The following is a 20,435-nucleotide window of genomic DNA, read 5'->3' as shown; positions in this document are numbered from 1 at the left end:
CTTAGCTTGCATCATCTTACCAACCACAAATGTAAAACGATTTTAAACCTTTGCCTCGGTGCACACGGTAATAGTTATCAAAATAGGAGTATTACTTAATCCTCTATTATAATTTTTTCTCCATCCATCTTTTTCAACCACACATTGACTTAGGTTTGTTCACACACACAATCACACAGTCATCAGATGTATTTATTATTATCACTACCATCGTTTACTTGTGCGTAAGAAGAGCGAAGCCGTTACAGGTCTTAATCTGAACTTTTATTTAGATTTTTTTAAATTTAGTGCGTTAACCATTGCCTTTATCTTAATTGACATGCACACAAACACACCTTCACTTTACACCATCACACAACACAGCCAAATTAGGTACCACTTACATAGTTAAATGTATTGAATAATTTTATTAGTTTGTTTTCTTTTGTATTTTTTTTAACTTTTTTGTAGTTAAATGTATTATGTATTTCATCTCTGGCTATGTTTTCAGTGTAATTGTTCGTTTTATATATAAATTATGTTAGCTGTAGGATTACGAAATAAATAAATAATGTAGTTGTATGAATTTATATAAACATTACAGTAGATTCAAGTGTGTAATCTTTAGTAGATGAATGTATCGCACGCTTAAGCCACTAGACCAATACTGCTTCTTGTAATATAAATTTACAAAAATAACATCAACTGAGAATATGATTTGTTATTCAATTGACTATTCGTTATGTAAAGAATATATACATAGTACCAATTGATAAGTTATTTTCTTTTGTACACAGCGATTGATTGGTTTTAATAATTACTAAAACATTATGCTATGATATTATGAACGTGCTTACTGAGATAACAGTTGTTCAACTATTTTCTAACTTAAATGAGAATATATTTTTTTATCATATTTGATTGACACAATGTAGGAAGCATAAAGTAAGCCTTGACTAGACGTAAAAGTAAAATTATTATTACACACGCACAATTGTAACGCAAGATAGCACATTGATTAATTGCAAACTTCGGTAAAACTATAATCTTTGATTTACGAGTAGGTATTATTATTATTTTTTGTTTTCGGAGGAAATCGGCTTGCCTTAGACCCGAAAAGTCGAAGGCTTTGTCTGATACCTGGCTATTATATTGAAAAATGATAATGAACCAGATACAGAAATCTGAGGCCCAGAACTAAAAAGATTGTAGTGCCACAGATTTATTTATAATAGACATATATTTAGATGCTTTAAAATATTACAATAGTTGTGTAAAATATTTGTGTTCGTTCGAGTAAAATAGTTGTTACGTGTGAAACAGGCCTTTATAATATTTATTAATAAATAATAAAATATATATACCTAAATCCTACTTCAGGGATTTAGAGATTTTACCATCCAATTTATTACTAATCTAAGTCATGCAAATATACAGATACAGTGCCTTACAAATAAACTTAAACGTATTTCCAATGAAAAATACAAAATTTTCGCATTTAATAAAAGTTGATTGTACAATAATTTATATTATTTTTTTATTTCAAGTTGCTGACATGAACCTGGATTTTATTCATTAAATCAACCCTGGGTTCGATTCGTGAAACAATAATTCTTTCGTGTTGACAAAGATATCTTTAACATCCAAACAATTATCTATTTATAAGTATAATATCGTCTTGGAATAAGTTTATTTGTAAAGCTCAAATGACTTACAGATAATATAAATACACAGATATACACTTATCTTACACAAAGAGGAAAAATGTGCGAAAGTTTTCAATAAGCGAACATGCAATAGATAATAAAAAAAATATGTAACATGTGATCTGTGATCCGACCCAATCATCTAAGTACGAGATACCAATGTAGTTGTTTTACTGAGAAAATAGGTATATGCTTTATGTAGAAGAAATCTATGAAAACAGTAACATGCACCTGTAAAATGTCTATATAAGTATTTACAATACTTTAAGATTAATGAAGGCTTTAAAGAGAAAGTAATTTGAATGGTATATCTCTTTCGCACATTTACCTCTCTATCCAACATTGTTTCCAACCAATTAGCTCGAAAATGGACATAAGCATGTTGCATCTGAAATTAATGGTTTAGTATGTTAGTCGGCAACTGAGTTGCCATTGTTAGAAATTAATAAAAGCAACTTAAATGCAAGTACTTTATGTACATATCCCTTAGCAAAAAATACGAATGTCAATCATGTGTGTCTGACAGGTCAAACTCGAAACAAAAAAACTGTCACTTACATGAGAAAGAAAAGTAAACTAAATCACACCACTATAATTTACTACACGATAACTTTTAGTCCTTACGTTTACTTCAAAATACGCTCACACCAAAATGTCATACATAAATTTACTATACGAATTCAATTCGACGTATTGCTTGTGCTAAGGGTTTAATATAAATATTCTGGGTATCATATTTTATTAGACACATCAAAATAATTCTTAGTAGCAGATTCTGGATGAATGATTCCGATCCAAAGGCCACCTATACAATCGGTGGCGTAGATAAGCCCGTTGCCATGACAACACTCAAGAACTTAACGATGTTAAACGATTTTCAAAATTTGAATTTGTGTTACGCTGTTGTGCGAAAAGAAGAGAAATATTTAACTAGTAGTAGGCCATGCCTGCCTTACTTACCATTTTGACCTCTCGGTTGATAAGTCGCATTGAATATTGTATTTCATTTTTCTTGTACCAATGATTTGTGTGCCGAGCGTTCGCCAGCTTTTTAATTAAATAAATAAAATTTACCGACTGTACATTTATCATATTAATATTTTCATACCACGGGCAGATTAAATAGTATTCGCGCTTTTTAATATATTTTTGAAAATAGAATCATTGTATAGCTTGATTGTGATTGGTCAAGCGTCTCTAGACCAACCATAACCTATAGACAGCAACTGTCATAATATCAACAACTGTTCATATTCCAGCATTGTTTTAGATTAAGTCAATTAATTCGAGTTCTTTAAAAGCTACGAAATGCCTGTTCAGACTTTCTTTATCAATAGTGCATTTTGAAGTGAAACTTCTTTAGAATCGTTGTGATTTCAAACCGGATGCAACGAAAAAGCGACAGTAAAAAGAGACAGAAACATTAATTCATATGATTTAACGTGGGAGAAAATGAGATAGATAAACTTCTTTCGAATCGTCGTGATTTCAAACCGGATGCAGCGGTAAAGAGAGACAGAAACATCAATTCATCATATGATTTAACGTGGGAGAAAATGAGATAGCAGGCATTATACAGCCTCTCTTTACTGCCGCTTTTTCATTTGATCGAATTTCAAACTTTCGATGTTTTAGTTTTTCCTAAATTAAAAATTTATATTAAACTTATAAATTAAAATTTATCATTAAAATATACTGTTTTAAAAGAACACACACATTTAGATAATGGAAAATGATTAATTTATATATGATTAATAATAAAAAAAATGTTTTTGAAGGTTTCACTTCTACCATGTGTGAATTGCACATATGTTTTTTTTTCATATGTCAAATATACTGTATATTATATGTATATCTAATATGATTTGGGCTCAGAATCTCATAAAATTATACATTTATTAACTTGTTAGTATAAATTATGTAGATATAAGCGACATATTAGTGCAATACAATATAACCTGGAGGATCCGATTCGAATATATGCTTGCCATGGAAACGTCCCGAAGCCAGCGTCATCACCGCCAACGATTCTTCGCTGGGCTGTCTGCTTGCTGGTTGCCACACCACAACCTGGAAAGAAAAATAGCTAGTTGTGATCGTATATCCTTAGTGTGTGACATCAATATGTCGTACGGTATTTGTCTCTTTCGTCATCAATAACAAATAGTCTTTGCACATTCGGAATTGCAAGACTTAATATATTATGACAGATTTTTTGACGTTCTGATAAAGATATAGGTTGTCATGTGTAAGTTGGCGTGTGGCAGAAAAAGGTACTAATTTTGACAGTTGTGTTGACAGTTCTAACAGCTTGGTAGCCTCACGTGTATCGGTGCTAATAATTTGTGTTTTAAAGTGTAAAAATCATTACGAAACATGCCAAAAGTAGTGCGGAGTGCAGCTAGAGAAATTATTCTAGCTGTAAAACGTTTTTGTGAAGAGGAGAAACGTAACAATGGGCCGATTATTCCATTTCAACAAGTGAATGCTCGAACAGCGGCTTTGACAGGTAAAGTATTGCCAGTTAAAAGTGATATTTATATCCCCAAATTTAGGGAAAAATAATAATTGCTTTTGAAAGTAAATGTGATTGATGGATAACTTAAAATATTTTTTGTTTTATTTAAGGTGTTTCTGAAAGAACCGTGAACCGTATAGTTTCAGAGGGAAAAATCATGGAAAGTAATTTTACAGCGAGAACTGAAGTCCCTAATCAAGCAGCTCAAGGACCTTCCACATCCACAGCTTGTGATGACAATTCCACACCAGAGAACACTACTTCCGAGGCTAAGACGATAAAACTAGTCACTCCAGGTAAAAGTAGAAAAAGAAAATTAACTGTTTCTGATTTGGATGACTTTGATCTTTGTGTTATTAGACGCAAAATCCAATCTTATTATTTAAATAATTCCGTCCCTACTCTCAGAAAATTACATTGTGATCTAAAGGCAGACATCAATTTCAAGGGTAGTATAGAATCTCTCAGAAAAATACTACACAAGTTGGGATTTAGTTATAAAAAGAATAAATCCAAAAGGATGGTTCTCATGGAGCGATATGATGTTGTTGCCTGGCGATCAAGATTTTTACGAGAAATAGACAATAATAGAAGGAGTGACAATCCGAGGCCAATCGTTTATTTGGACGAGACTTATTTACACCCTGGCTATAAAGTTAAAAAATGTTGGCAGTCTGAGGAAACTGAAGGTGTCCTTACAGAAGTCTCAGAAGGTCAGAGATGGATCATAGTGAATGCCGGAAGTGAGAAAGGTTTTATCCCCAATAGTCTTTTGTGTTTCAAATCTAAGACCAAAAGTGGAGATTATCACGACGAGATGAATGGAGATAACTTCAGTAAATGGCTACAAGAAAAGCTTATCCCAAACTTAGAGCCCAATTCATTAATAGTGATGGACAATGCGTCATATCACTGTATTAAAATAAATAAACGCGTGACAATGAACAGTAAGAAACAAGAGATGCAAGATTTCATAAAAAAAAACAATCTTTCATACTTGGAAACCATGAAAAAAGCAGAATTGTATGAAATTATAAAAACAATCAATCAGGAGAATGTCTACTTAATTGATGAAATATTAAAGAAACATGGTCATAAGGCTGTAAGACTTCCGCCTTGTCATTGTGACTTTAATGCAATAGAATTCATTTGGAGTTCGTTCAAAAGAATATTTGCAGACACAAATGTTACTGGCCTCTCTGAAAACATGGAACAGAGAATCCATAGTGCATTTTCCAAAATAACTGCTGAAGAATGGCAGAAACACTGTAATCACGTTATAAATGTTGAAAATAATTATCGTATGACAGACAACCGCCTTGAAACAGTAATGGAACCATTTTTAATTGATTTGAATAGCAGCGACTCAGATTCTTCTGACACAGATGACTCTGAAGAATTCATGGAAGGAATAATGCCTCTAACAGACCATAATTACTATAAAAAATAATTTTTTGTTATTAAGTTTTTTATTTACCTTTAATGTAATATCTAAGAATATCCATCAATCCAAACTAAACAAAAAAAGTGGCAACACAGAGGGTTGTAGGAGGCGCCGCCACTGGAACGCCAACTTATACTTGACAGTCTATATGTATTTCTATTTGGTCAAAATGGACAATATAGAAGATATTAAAAAAGCTATACATAGAAAACTGATAATAGCGTTAAAATTTTTTGTTTAAAGTTGTTAAACAAAAATGTTAACACTTAAATTTGTTAAATAAGATGAAATTTGCAAACCTATGAACAGGCCATGAGTAAGCAGATTGCACGCAAACTATGCGATATGTTAAACTTTTTAATTTGTTTTCATCTGTATGTCTTAAATATTTTTTTACAATCAGTTTTTTAAAGTTTTATTTCTTCTGTAATGTATGCTATATTAAGGCGTAATACTATTTTTCTATTCTATTATAAAGAGCTTATTAAACTAACTGACTGATATTAATTAATGAATTGGCTTAAAATTAACTGGACTTAAAAAAATATTTAAAAGATATTCCACCATGTTATACTCATTAATATATGATATATTATTGCAAAAAATTAGGTACCCTACTAAAACTACAATAATGTATTGGTGTAAAAATCTGTGCCTGTAAAATATCTTATAACGCATACCCTGCGAAAACTATTGATCGTAGAACAAAAAAATCGTTCCACAATATTACAGAACAGCAATATCAACAAAAAATGAATAAAAAATAAATGTAACAAAAATAGTAATGTTATTTTACCTTTGTATTTAAATTTTGGAGTTTTGGCTTCAATTTTAGGCGGGTCTTTCAAATTTGGAAAAAGCCAGTTTAAAAATCCTTGAGAATCAATTCCACATAACAATAATAAAATTATAAGAAAATGATGATTAAATTTTACACAAAACTTGAAATAACGCATTATCAGGAAAACTTTTTTTAATTTCACTTGTCACAGTTAAATATTATTTTACACAAAAATAACTAATGCATATTAAATTATTTAATATTTACATCACAACAATCTGTAACTAACACCATAAATTCTAGATCAACACCTTATAATCAGACGTTAATTTAAAAATTTGAATTGTGACAATTAACTACATAAGATTTTCGCGCCTTTAATGCCTTCAAATAAACATCCCGTGCGTCCGTTTCATTGGACACGTTATAATCTACTGGAAGTGATATAATCTATGTACATAATAGTGTAATTGAGATCCAAAAAAGTTAGTTATCGTAGCGTTAAATATTATACAAGACGTGTTTGGTCATACATTTGCACTTCCGCTGATTTAACTTGTATAAATCGGTATTAGGAAGTTGTTTGTAAAGTTTAATTCATAGAGTTATGAAATTTTCTATGGGTTTAATGTGTCTTGACACTTATGAATAGCATTGATCGTCTATCTGGTGCTGAGACGTCTTAGGGTTTAGACCGGATTGATTGTAGGCACAGGTAATTTACTTGTCTATAAGGAATAAACGAAACATATGAAGATGTGAAGTTAAACTTTTTGCTTAGCGAATGCGATGAAAGCGATGCCATAGCCAAAAGAGTGATCAAAAAATTACGACAAAGTTAGATTCTTTTTTCTCTGTTTATTACTATGAACTGTGGCACCGGAATCGGAATAATTGTGCTGTTTGTAATGTTTTCAAGTGATAACCTATTCTGTCACGATTTTGGGGCTAAAATTTGAAGTTGTCTCGGATGATGCCTAAAACATGGTCGGGCTAAAAAAAATAATTCAATAATGACAATATTATATTAATTACCTACTGTTCTATTGTTTATGATCATTAAAAATCTCTAACAGTATAATTTTACATAGACACCAATAAGCGACATTGTTTTATTCGAATAAGAAAAAACAATATTTGACTCCGTAATCTCGAACATTTTGACATGAATTGAATGAACACATGTATATAAAAGTCCTTCAAGAAAAAAAGTACATTCCGTAATAAACAATTCACGATTAATTTTAGAGATTTGCGCAAAAACAATTAAATTTAATTTGTCACACTAAATTGGAGCGTGAAAACTATTGTTTCCGTATTTTGCCATTGACTTTTATTCAATAATCGTAAATCATTTTAACACTCCCTTATTCATAATTTATTAATTATACTTGCAGTGTTTTACCTAAAATAATTTCTAAGATACACTATCCAAAATTGTATTTTGTGTTTCTTTTTAATATACTAACATAATTCAATAGATCCAAAGGGTACTTTAGTTAAAAGAGCTGAAATACGCCAGGCTTCCTGTTACCTATATGATCTTCTAAAATGAACTTATTTATGTTCCTAGCTTTCTTTAACTTTCGTAAATATAGTGTCTCTGTAAAATATAACATTTCTTAAATCGCTTGTAAAAAAGCTTTTTCATTAATTTTACTCAAAATCGGACTTAATACTATTAGTTTTGACTGGTTATCAAACGGGGACTTTCATATTGCTATAACTTTAAATTGGGATCGTGTCATTTAACAGGATGAGAACGATAGCAGTAAAAGTGGTTTGAATAAAATGAAAAGTGTGTCACAGTTCTTGTGTTACCACAGATACCACAACATGAAAGTTCATCTCTATATTGTAATAAATAAATGCGAAAGTTAGAAACATTCTTTTAACTAAAATATTTATGAATATATAGATTTCTGGTAGATAATAAACGCGGTATGACCACAGACTATGAAACCAGAGACCTTCAGAAATTGACATCTTTTTAAAGTACCAATTGTTAAATTTATGACATTATACATTTCGCAACATGATGAGTGATTATTTCACGGTATCTTAGCATTGGGCACAAGACATCTTGCGTGCGCACATTGTTTGGTACAGCAATTTCAGTCACGGATGTCACCAATACCTAAATATATAAAATAATTCAGCATGATTAAATTATGATTCCACGATTCCTATAGAACAATAAAGATTATTAAGTCTGGTGCGACTTGAAAACTTCTTTGTATGTCGAGGATTGCCAATCACTAAAACCGTATTATAGCAGGTTTATTCTTTATGGCAATAGTTTTAATTTTGTGCCAGTTTCAAGTAAAAGGATGGGAATCTACACGCGAGAAAAAATCAACAAAGATATCAAAAGGAAACAAAGGGTAAGCTAGTTAAAACAAAATATTTACATAAACATTAAATCTTAGTATTATTCTTGATTATGAAGATAATACATTATTATACAATAAACGGGAATAGAACGATTTGTGCTCTGCTCTGTCCGAAATCTTCAATTTATTTACCACAGCCTTGTCCTAATAGACGAAACTATAGAATATTGGATTAGAATTTTGCAATAACTTAAATTTAAACAAAGGATTTTTAGACTCACATTCCATACCATAAAAGTACAAAGCGGATTCGAATAATGATTAAAAGGGAAAGTTTGAATCCGTTTGGACGCGTTACAAGAAACCAGCTTTAACAACTGATCCTTTATATAAAATAATATGTAACAAGCAACTTTGTGCAACTTCTAACTTTTATTATTAGGGACATACGAATTCTGTATCTTTGAAAGCTAAGAATATTGAGCGATATCGAACATATATACAAAAACGTCGGGATTTCGGAATTCCCGCAGACGCGCGCTGTTTTAAAATAAATAAATAAATCAGTGGCACTACAACCTCATTAGGTCTTGGCCTCAGATATCTGAATCTGTTTCATGATCAATTTTTAAATCTTAAAGGCAAGTAGGTGATCAGCCTAACACACATCGTCGACTTTTTGGGTCTAAGACATGTCGGTTTCCTCACGATGTTTTCCTTCACCGTTCGAGCAAATGTTGATTGCGCACATAGAAAGAAAGTCCTTTTGTGCCCCCAGCCGGGGATCGAACCCGCGACCCCCATGACCATGAGAGTCGCACGCTGGAGCCTCTAGTCCAACATAAACCTCAGACCTCAGAATTCAGACCTTACTTTATAGGATTATTTCTAAGTAAGTAGTAAGCTCTTCACGCGCGCAGTTTTAGTTTTTATAATAAAGGTTATCATCATCATCATACAGCCACTTGTAGTAAACCTCCTCAAGTAGGTACACTGTGCAATGTATCCAGTGCTTCCCCAATTTCGACCCCCCTTGTTTCAAGGTCCTTGACAACTCCATGCCTCTCTTTGGATGCCTCTTTACAGTCATGACCGCTTCAACGATATACACACTCGGTACTGTCAGAATACCGAGTTCGCGAACGATTCCCACCAACGCAGCTTCGTTCTACCGGGTTTTCTCTATGATTAACGGTAATAACTTAATCTTAATCTGTGGACATGTTAAGCTCGCCTGTATTTTTTGGATTTCGAATTTTTGTGGTATGTAAAACTTCTTTCAAAATAAAGAGAAAAATAACGAAGAAAGATGAAAGTAAACAATGTTTGATATTCTGCTTTTGTCTATATTTAGGATTCATATTACTGAATAAAGGGTTGTAATTTATTCCACGATTCCAAACTTAGACCTATTTTAGTCTTGCAGGGTATCATATTTTAAGAATGGCGTATGTTTTTATTAATAGCCAATTTAGACGGTCATACAGAGCTGATTTAGGAAAAAAATGCATTTATGACTCGACCAGTAACACACAGTTTAAGTAATATTATAAAAAATAAGCATATTATATATATACTAGCTGACCTGGCAAACGTCGTCTTGCCAAACTACTACCTTTAACTCAGCGCCATCTGTTAGAATTGTATCAAATAATAAACAAATGTTAATGTTATCGTAATTTTAGTAAGGATGCCTATTTTTTTGAAAATGAAATATAGCCTATGTCACTCAGGAATGATGTAGCTTTCCAACAGTGAAAGAATTTTTCAAATCTGCCAAGTAGTTTCGGAGCCTATTCAATTCATACAAACAAACAAACAAAAAATCAAACCTTTCCTCTTTATAATATTAGTATAGATATATTCTTTTAATTATCAACATTTTTAATTTTAAGCAAAAGTTTGTTGTGCTGAAGAAAAACATTTTTTATTAATTCAAAATAATATTTAAGTCAACAATATATAAATATTAAATACCTCACACTCATTAACTCTTTATAAGCATTATACCGGAAATAAATTCTTCTGTGTTTTCATCTCCAAATGAAATCACGCGCAATAGCTAATTATATGAATCGACCAAACATTAATGTAACCCAAATTTTCCATTCTCAAATCATACCAATGAGTAAGAATATATACAATACTTTCTCCATGACATAACATATGACATACATTACGTATTGTGTACTAACAAATTTAACTGTGTCGACGTGAGGGTATGCATACAAATCAATGTAATTGAGTTTATTATTGTTTACTAATTGTACACTTACTATTCTTGTCTAATATGCCCAGGCAAAATCGATTTGGAGAGATTTTCGTGCTTTAATTGATAAAATTAACTTTGATTAACGAAGTGTCTCGTTCCCTAACATTCTTCAACCCGGTAAAGTCTATGGTCGTTAGTCTCTATGGAGACGCGTCATAATCGCAAAATTATAAAAGGGTGTGCAGGGACTAATGTCTATAATCTTCATCTTTTATAATTAATGGAAAAAATATCCAACACGACTAAAATATTTCAGAAGGCACAGTGAGGATAAAATTTCACTTACATGACAACATTAATTTTTTCTTGATTTTTATAGAGGAGGCTCACCTAATGTACCTTATCGCCGCTCATGGACACTCTCAATGCCAGAGGGCTCGCGAGTGCGTTGCCAGCCTTTAAACAATTGGTACACTCTTAATACGAATTACTTTGGAAATACTTTAGTGGGCAACTGCTTTTAGTATTAAATTGATATACATATTGATGGGATGCGAATTTTTTGGTGAAAGAATTACAAAAATGTAAAATTTTATGAGAAAAGAATAGAAAGAAGAACACATTATGTATTTTAAAATGTTATTTTGTTTCTGGGTGTGTGTTTTGTTAATAATAAATGTAATTTATATGCTATGTTTACATACACGGGTATTAGTATCAAGCAAAAAGATAATACTAGATTTCCGTTAATGCTCGAATTTCGCTACTATATGGTATTAATAAAAAAGAAAATAAATCAGTGGTGCTACCACCTTTTTAGGTCTGGGACTCAAATTTCCGAATCTGTTTCACTATTTGTCAATCTAATTGACAGCCTTCTGTGCCGCCGTCGAGTTTTTGGATGGACTTTTTGGACCTCTGGCATGAGAGACGCTGAAGCCACTAGTACAATACTGTTATATGCTGCATATGATATGAATACGAATAATAATATTCAAGGCTACTTCCAAGGACACTCAAGCTCTAGAATAATTGAATACAAATGTGTTGACACAGTTTTGTGTATTAGAATGCAAGTCCCCATTACTTGTTTCGTTATGTAATATGGTTTTATCTATGAACAACATATACATAACAAACAGTGCATTTAAATATATGAATCTGCTCAAAATTTCGTTCGGAACAAATTTTTGAAGTTTTATTTCTTTTGGCGCGTTAGAGAAAAATAATAGGAGGAAATTTTTATGATGCGCCCGCGCACTTAACAAAAAACCGATACTATGTTAGCATAATAAACATTTTAAAATAAAAAATATCCATTTCTTGTGAAGAAATATTTTTTATGTGATTTCCGAGAAATTTCCGTAAGGTTTATGATGCAACCTTTGAGATCGGGACAAAAACTAATCGATCGGGATTTGTTTGGTATCGCTATTGGAATTAGAAGGGCTCTGGGCCTCTGATCTTAGTGTAATCAAAAAATATATAAAATAAACTCTTTCTACATTGAAATGGTACTTTTATTTTTCGATTGATTACATCCGTTTCTTTGATTTTAATCCATAGACTCTGATCTAGATCTGCCTTCCGTGCTTGACAACGACTTTTTGGGTCTAAGACATGGTTTCCTCCCGTTTTCCTACACTGTACTATCCAGTAGATGCGCACATACAGAAAGTACATTTGGTGCACCGGAGATCGAATGTTCGATATCTTTTATCATTATTAAAAATAAACTACGAACACAGTCGTCTTAATCATAAATAATATGTCATTCTGTTCTAAGACCGGTAGTTATATAAAAAGATTCATTAATGATTTAATGATGATTTAATGTGTGTAATAATGAAATGCCCTTGGTTACATTATTTCGTAAAGCGGAAGTTGGCGTCAGTTCATTAAGTTGTGGTCTAAGCTATAAGAGTAAGTAAATAATGCAATGATGTATGTATTAATATATCAGTTTAATATCTCTTTATTATTACGTTGACTATACGGTATAATATAGAACAATATTATTGTGAATAAAGTTTTAATTAGTTTAGTTAGTTAGTAGTTATAGTTAACAAACTTTGTATTAATAAGCATAAGAAAAACATCGCCGTTTGTTTTCAGAAATATAAAAGTGTTCTCATTACAATTGTAATGCAAAAAATGTTAAATAAATTAATAACAATAGCTGTTAAGAAAACAGTAGAAAACTCTGAAATGTATGCTATTTTTTTATGATAGTTAACACTTGTACTAATTATAAAAAAAATATCCCTTATTCGTATAGAGATTACATTAAGTCCTTATTATGTTTTAAACAGTACTCGACCTCCGACGTAGGGAAATTCTTCCAGTACTATTTATACATTGTTATTTATAAAAATAATCTATCATACATGAATATTGCTATTACTTCATGAACAAATTATTTTTGTACTTTATTTAGACATCTAGATTGGCGGGGTGACTTACATTTGCGTATCGTGATCAGCTATAGAATGTAATGAAAATTAGTCAGTACTAGATAGACAGAAAAACAATTGAAAATCTGATTTGCTTGCAGTATTACTTCGCTATGAAACTATATATTTTGAAAATATCAATATAGATTAAACCTACACTGCTACAGGGACATTTTAAATTTGTTTCAATTTACTATTTATCAATTTTTAATTATTGTTAATACTATATAGGTTAAGAATTATTGTGTTATTATGTACATTTAAATAAATCGAAAGATACAAACATTAATATAAATGTCGTATATTGCATCCGCTACATCTTGTGCTTGTACCACGCGTTATAATCGCGTTCGTCGTCGTTTCCTCGAGCGTCTTCCGACGTTCCTTTCACTATTTACTTATGCATTTACTAATACTTTATAATACCAACTTTTATTTGGTATTTTCTTATTTCTTAATCGAGGCGGTAAAAGTGTTATATATATACCGTTTTTTTTTCTTCCAGTAATATCTCTCACTCTCTCATGTCCTATAACCCCTAGGAGGGGCAGAGGGCGTCCAAAGCGAGTCTTGAGCCTCGTATTTCACCTCGCTCCAAGTCTTACCAGCTCTCTTTGCCTCTTCCGCTACTGTTCCAGTAATAGAACATCACAAACTCATCGGATGTTAAGTGATACTGACAGTAGTAGTAGTAACGCTCTTGCGAGCCCATGGCTATACCAGTGGGCTCGCAAGAGCGTCGCCAACTTATTATTTATAAAAATAAATAAAATAAATTAGTGGCGCTACAACCTCTTTAGGTCTTGGCTCGGTTTCTTCACGATCTTTTCCTTCACCTTTCGAGCAAATTTTATAAGCGAACATAGAAAGAAACTCCATTGTGCACAACCGGGGATCGAACCTACGACCTCAGGTATGAGAGTCGCACGCTGATGCCAATAGGCCAATACTGCTCAATTATTATTTATAGGACAGCATTTTCTTGAAGGAACTTAAATTCGGAGATGCTTCAGTGATAACCAAAACTGAAGCAAATGAAATATGATTGGAAATGATTCGCAGTTTTGTATGCTCCAAATGTATGAGAAAACGTGTTTTGTTTGGTTTATTACACAAATTGGGTACTGTGGCTTAGACTGGTCAGAAAAAAGGACGTTTATGATTTATAGAATCCGTTTCGAGTTTAAGAAATACTGAATTATATACAGTACACAGCAGTATTGGATAAAAAGGCTGCCAAGAACGCCTTAGGCCAATGCAGCTAGCGTCCAAATTACGCAATGTATTACCCAACGAGATAAAGGCGTGTACATTTCCGCGTTTCGATACTGTCCTATAAACTTATATCTTGAACCTAACTGGTATATCTATGTACTAGATATTATGTATTAGTATATTATATAAAGGGCAGGTTGATCGAATATAAAGTTAACGCAATTAGTTGATCATATTTTTGTATCATGTATCTGCGACATTGGATACATATTGTCAGAAGGTTCACATGTACGTTGCCGCCCTTTTAAGAATTGGTATGCTCTTTTCCTGGATAACCCTAAGTCGAATTGGTTCGGGAATACTTCAACGGGCAGCTGGTTCCACATAGTGGTGCATGGCAAGGGCCTAAAGAAACTCTCGGTTCTGGAATGACAGACGTCGAGGTGATACAGATGGATGTATAAATAGATATTTAAGAACTGAATTGTATAATTTAAAGAAACATTATATTATAGTGTGTGAATGTGGTTGACTGTCAAAATTATTAGAATTTTCGCTCTGTTTACAAAAATACAATAGTTGCATGCAACCAGCAGTATACATTTGTTTTAATAAATTTTCCATAAGAACATAACGTATAAATTGTTATATTATACGTTTAGCAGTAATCTACATATATTGGTATATAGCTCTTAAATTAAAAAAAAAACACTGTCACACTTATCTTTAGGAATTATTGTAATTTATCACTATTTCTATCTATCTATTATATCTATTTCTTTTATTTCTTGTCTTTGGTAAGCAGGTCTGGGAGAAACCAAAATCACAAAGTTACTTCGTTAAACGACGGAGGTACTTGAAAATTAACTTTTTATTATTATTTGTAACCATAGCTAATATTACGAGGCGTGGTGAATCGTCAAATTTCTCCTCAACAGCTGACTGCGAGTTATGAGCGTGACGTATCAATGACATATGTCACTGTTAATTTTATACGGTTCATTAGCCAAATGTCTATGGTTAAGTTTGGTTATGTTTTCAGTTTCGCGAGATTGTAAAATATATATAAATAATAGAAATACTTTAATGTTAAAGAACTTGAATAATATGACTTATTTTTACTTTATAGACACCATTGACAAATATACAATATTTTTATAATATAAAATTATTCTCACGTTATTTGTTGGACAAAGAAATAGTGCAATCAGGAATCACTCTTGCACTACAAAACATAATAACTACATAGCTTATTTAAGCTGTGTATTGCTGTGTATATATGTATATTTATATGATAAGCTAACTATATAAGACACTGATATTAACTGCCGTCAGCGAGGTTCCGAAGATAATTCTCGTATGCCTTAATATTTATGTGTGACTAAACAATAAGTCAGTTACCCTGGTTACCAATTACATTTTGGAAAATAATCATAATCTTTGAATCATTTTTACAATACAGCAAAAACTTTTTAGAATACAACAAACCACAGACTATTATATAAAGTCTGTTACTTTCGTATACTTAAAAAGGAAGGTACATATATAAATTGATACACTTTGAATCTTAACACTTTTATACTTAAAAAGATAGCAAACTGAGAATGTCTTAAGTGATTTATATGCTATGAGTCATTTTTGCAACATCACTTAGCTAACAAAGTCTATTTAATTTGTATTGTGACATGCGGATCTCCGCTAACCTACATTTTTGGGAATGCCCACGTTAATTACTATATTTTGACATTTCAGAATCTGCTGACCTTCATGTTGAGTCGACGGAAGACCAAACAAGGCTATATATTATGCATATATTTAACATATTCCTGCCTGCCATTAAAGCCTGCGATTTCACACTCGCGGAAATAAAAGTTATTGAAGTTATTAGTTGGCGTAGTAGGTTTTTAATGTTCGTAAAAACCGGTAAAATATAGAGCAATATCACTAAACTTTGGAAATTTGTTAATGGAATCGGTTTTGGAAGGTGTATAATGTATATATGCAACCCTTACTCTGCCACAAACCAAAATGTAAAAAATGCTTTATTTTTTAATTTGTATTTTATTATTATTTCTAGGTTAATATTTTATAGTCAGCTACAATATTATATCCTAGTAAAAAAGGTCGCCTTTACCATTATAGGCTACCTGATGTCAAGTGACACTCACATTGCCAAATAACTCGGAGGTGTGTTGCCAGCCCTTTAAGAATTAAACAGCATGTGTTGCAGTTTTGGAATATATTAATATTACTAGTCACAAGAGCAGACATTAATTCTTTAAGTATGCGTGCAAATTGCAGCGTCATAAGGATGTCTAGTGACGTACATGACATAACTAAAACATAACAAAGTGTAAAACATAATAATTGGGCACTTACAACAAAAAGGACTGGACAAACTCGAAAGAGTATATGGCGACAAAAGAAAGAGAGACAGAACAGAGGCAATCGGTAATGGTTTGTGGAGAAGTTTTAACCCTAAAAGGGGCCATACAACTAGAAGTACTTAAACACTCTTAAGCCCTAATTTTTTGAACAACTATTAACACAACTAATACATATACTAAGAAATGTAAACTATTCTTGCATAATAATACAGCTTTAATAATAATAATTTAACAATTGTCAATTGAAAATTCTCATTATAAAGTAAAACAAAATAGCCGTCTTAGCTTTCTGTATTTTTTTTTAGGCAAATGGGGGGGAGTTACTCAAGGGTCAACACTACTCCAGAACGTTACAGACAAGCATATCAAGCGAGAAATCTATAAAATACACGATGATACTTGGGGCAACGGTTGCTTGTGAATAGCGCCCAGAAAATTCCCACGAAATCTAGTTTTTAATCTGCCCATAAATATTTATTTATCAATTTCTCACAGTAGTTTTATTCGTTTTTTTTAATGTTATTGCCTATATACTTTTACACACATATCTTCCTAGACTTCTTTACTTACACTGTTAATTTGTATTTTTATTATTTTTTCTTCTTAACTTTTAAGCCAACTAACTTTTTCTACCTAATTAACTTTAAAAAACTTTTTTTTCCCGTTCCCGTTTTGAGTCAAGGAATAAGTGGTCACTTTAAGTATGACCAGCGCTGTGACACATGTCTTCCCCTCAGCACAATGCTCCAGAACCATTTACATTTACAACACACACATTACACACTTAAAATCTACCTTATTCTTTTATTTTTCTTTCACTAATTTTTTGTTAGTTTTCTTTTTTCTTTTTTTTTCTTTTGTTAGTTTTCTTTTTTTTTTGTGTGTGTTTCTTTAGTGATAAATGCTATGTCTGTCTGTCTGTTGTAGGCGGTTCAACAAAGACCTAGAGACTAACTAACTAACCAAAACAAAAGCCTGTCTAAATGTACCAATACAAGCGAGAAGCCTTAAATAGAGAAACAAGACTGCCACTATTTGTAGCTAAAGTTTAAGTTTGATATTGTGTATTGTGAGTATAATAATAGTGATTATGCCGCAAGTGTTGGTCATAATAAGTAGTTCGTTGGACCCTCATAGTTCGTGTATCGCCACCCTAAACGCACGACACGCGTTGGCGCCAGTGAAAGTGTGGTTATACAATCATGTAAATGAGTCACCTTGAAGATTTTCGGATAAAAATGCTTTTTATAGCTGTTAATATGAACAAAAACGTTTTCGTAATAAAAGATGAGCGCGAAATGTGTATTTTATATGAAAGATGTTTAGTTTTTAATTAACGCAATTCAATTGTTGAGTCCGGGTTCGATTGTAGGTTACAATTGGCAAAAAACCATTGTGAAATATATACAAATACCACATTAAAGCATTTTTTTATTATTAAAAATAATAATGAATAAACACTTACCATAATATTCCTGTTCGCAAGCATGCAAAGAAAGCAGATTAGTTTGTTAAGTTAAAGATGTGAGGAAGCAAGACATAGTTAGAAGAGCTGAAAGAAATATATATATAATATATACCTGTGACGTCACGTTGTCTGGAACTCTCTACCTATGTCTTGCCACGACCACATGAGCTCTGTTAGTCCGTTAGGTCCCGTAAATCACACCGTTACGTAACCAGTCGAAATTTTGGAAAATTCTGGAATTTTTTCCGGTTTTTTGTAGTCTATGGATTTGTTTTTCTAGAATGATTTTATATTCAAGTATTATGTAGTAGACTAAGTTGTATTTTAAATAAAAAATTGAATTAGATTTTTATGACTGTTCAACTGTTTTTAACGTATTTTTTTCTATTCATTTTCATTATTTAAATTATTACGTTTCATGTTTATGCTAATTTATAAATTATTATTTACATAATAATATAATTATATGAACAAAGGAAACATTTATTAAAACTAATGTTGATATACATCCTTTACACCAGGAACTAAAATCAAAATTAAAATTTAATTTACTTTCATTACTGCATTAGCACATTTTAACTATTTTTTATTGCACAACAAATTATTTAAGATAATTATTACGAAATACGTTTAAGATTAGATCTTTTAGTCTTGGATTATGCAAATCGGAGATAACTACGATTCTAATGTTACGCAACGGTGTGACAAAATCCAAATGAACTTACTGTCATCATTTATGACTGGGCCATAACTGAATCCTTCGAAAGGCGATTCAATGCTATTCGAATCTTGTACTCCAAGTATACCAGATTTAGCTACTCTGTGACAACAACTCTTTAGCAACCCGCCACAGGAACCCTCTAACAGTCCACCTTTCATCCAACAGGATACAAAAAATTCGCAAGTTCCTCCTTGAGGACAGCCATCATCGTACTTTCTGTCTTTCTCTGGCGATTTCGTTATTGTATCTCTTGTCTCGCTCGTTTCGCTATCAATAAGCTTGCCTCTTCGATAATTGGTAGGCTTTGTACTGAGTATATCTTTCATTATTTCGTTTATTTTCGTTATTTGAGCATCAGATATCGGTTTGAATTCTGGTACTGTCGCGTTTGAGTATTCTATAGAATTTCTTTTCGTTGCCTCTTTTTGTATGAACATCGGTTTTCTGATAACAATTGGTTTTTTTTGGTAATATTTTTTCCATTCGCCGATTCGTTTGTGAGCTCGATGTGGTACGTTGGCATCTGTGTTTAAAAAAGAATGAATGAATGGTATGAAGATAGCTTAGTGATCGGAAATAATTAAGATACCATCACCAGATCAGTCAGTCCAAGACAAGATAGAAATGAGAAGACATAAGCAAGATAGGCAAAAGATCGCAAATGTACAGTCGTAAGCATATTTACATAATATTTTAAATACATATTTCGTTAATGTTAATTAGAACTGCTAAAAAATCAACCCATATCAAAGCTAGATAGAGAATGGTGTTCAACTGGTCTTCAATAATGCTACACCAGGAATGGAAAAGAAGATCTTTCGGTTATATATCTGTACACAACATTAAATACATTCTTACTGAGCTACAGTTTCGATATTTTTAAGATCCTAAAAATGGATTAAACTAAAAAGTTTATTACTGAGAAAAATTGTTCAAATACAGTTTAACACAAACATGAAGCTTCAGTGTCTGGCGTTTTCATTATTCGGTCACATTTTTTATAAAATTTCCTAATCATTCAAACATATATATATATGTGAATCATTGTTATCATTTATCGATGTTACACTCTACTTTTGATTCAATTTAATTTGGAAGCGTTTTTCATGAAAAACAGTGCTCTTGACGGTTATTTGGAACTAAACCAAAACCAGCACGCATAGTTCATAAAAAAATAATCAAAAATCAAATCAAATCAAAATTGATTTATTTAATTTA

General features: G+C 31.8%; 1 protein-coding gene across 1 annotated transcript in view; it reads right to left on the bottom strand.

Moving 5' to 3' along the window:
- LOC111001335 (proclotting enzyme) overlaps positions 1-20,435 on the bottom strand; it is a 36,804-nt gene that overhangs the window by 3,170 nt on the left and 13,199 nt on the right. The window contains exons 2-3 of the mRNA XM_022271201.2: positions 19,222-19,740; positions 3,644-3,755 (exon numbers count right to left, since the gene is read on the bottom strand). Coding sequence (XP_022126893.1) covers positions 3,644-3,755; positions 19,222-19,740 — 631 coding nt within the window. The remainder of the gene's footprint in view (positions 1-3,643; positions 3,756-19,221; positions 19,741-20,435) is intronic.

This window comes from Pieris rapae, chromosome 15 (genome assembly GCF_905147795.1).
Source record: "Pieris rapae chromosome 15, ilPieRapa1.1, whole genome shotgun sequence".
In the NCBI taxonomy this organism is placed as follows: Eukaryota; Metazoa; Arthropoda; class Insecta; order Lepidoptera; family Pieridae; genus Pieris; species Pieris rapae.
This window is presented reverse-complemented; position numbering and strand designations above follow the sequence as displayed.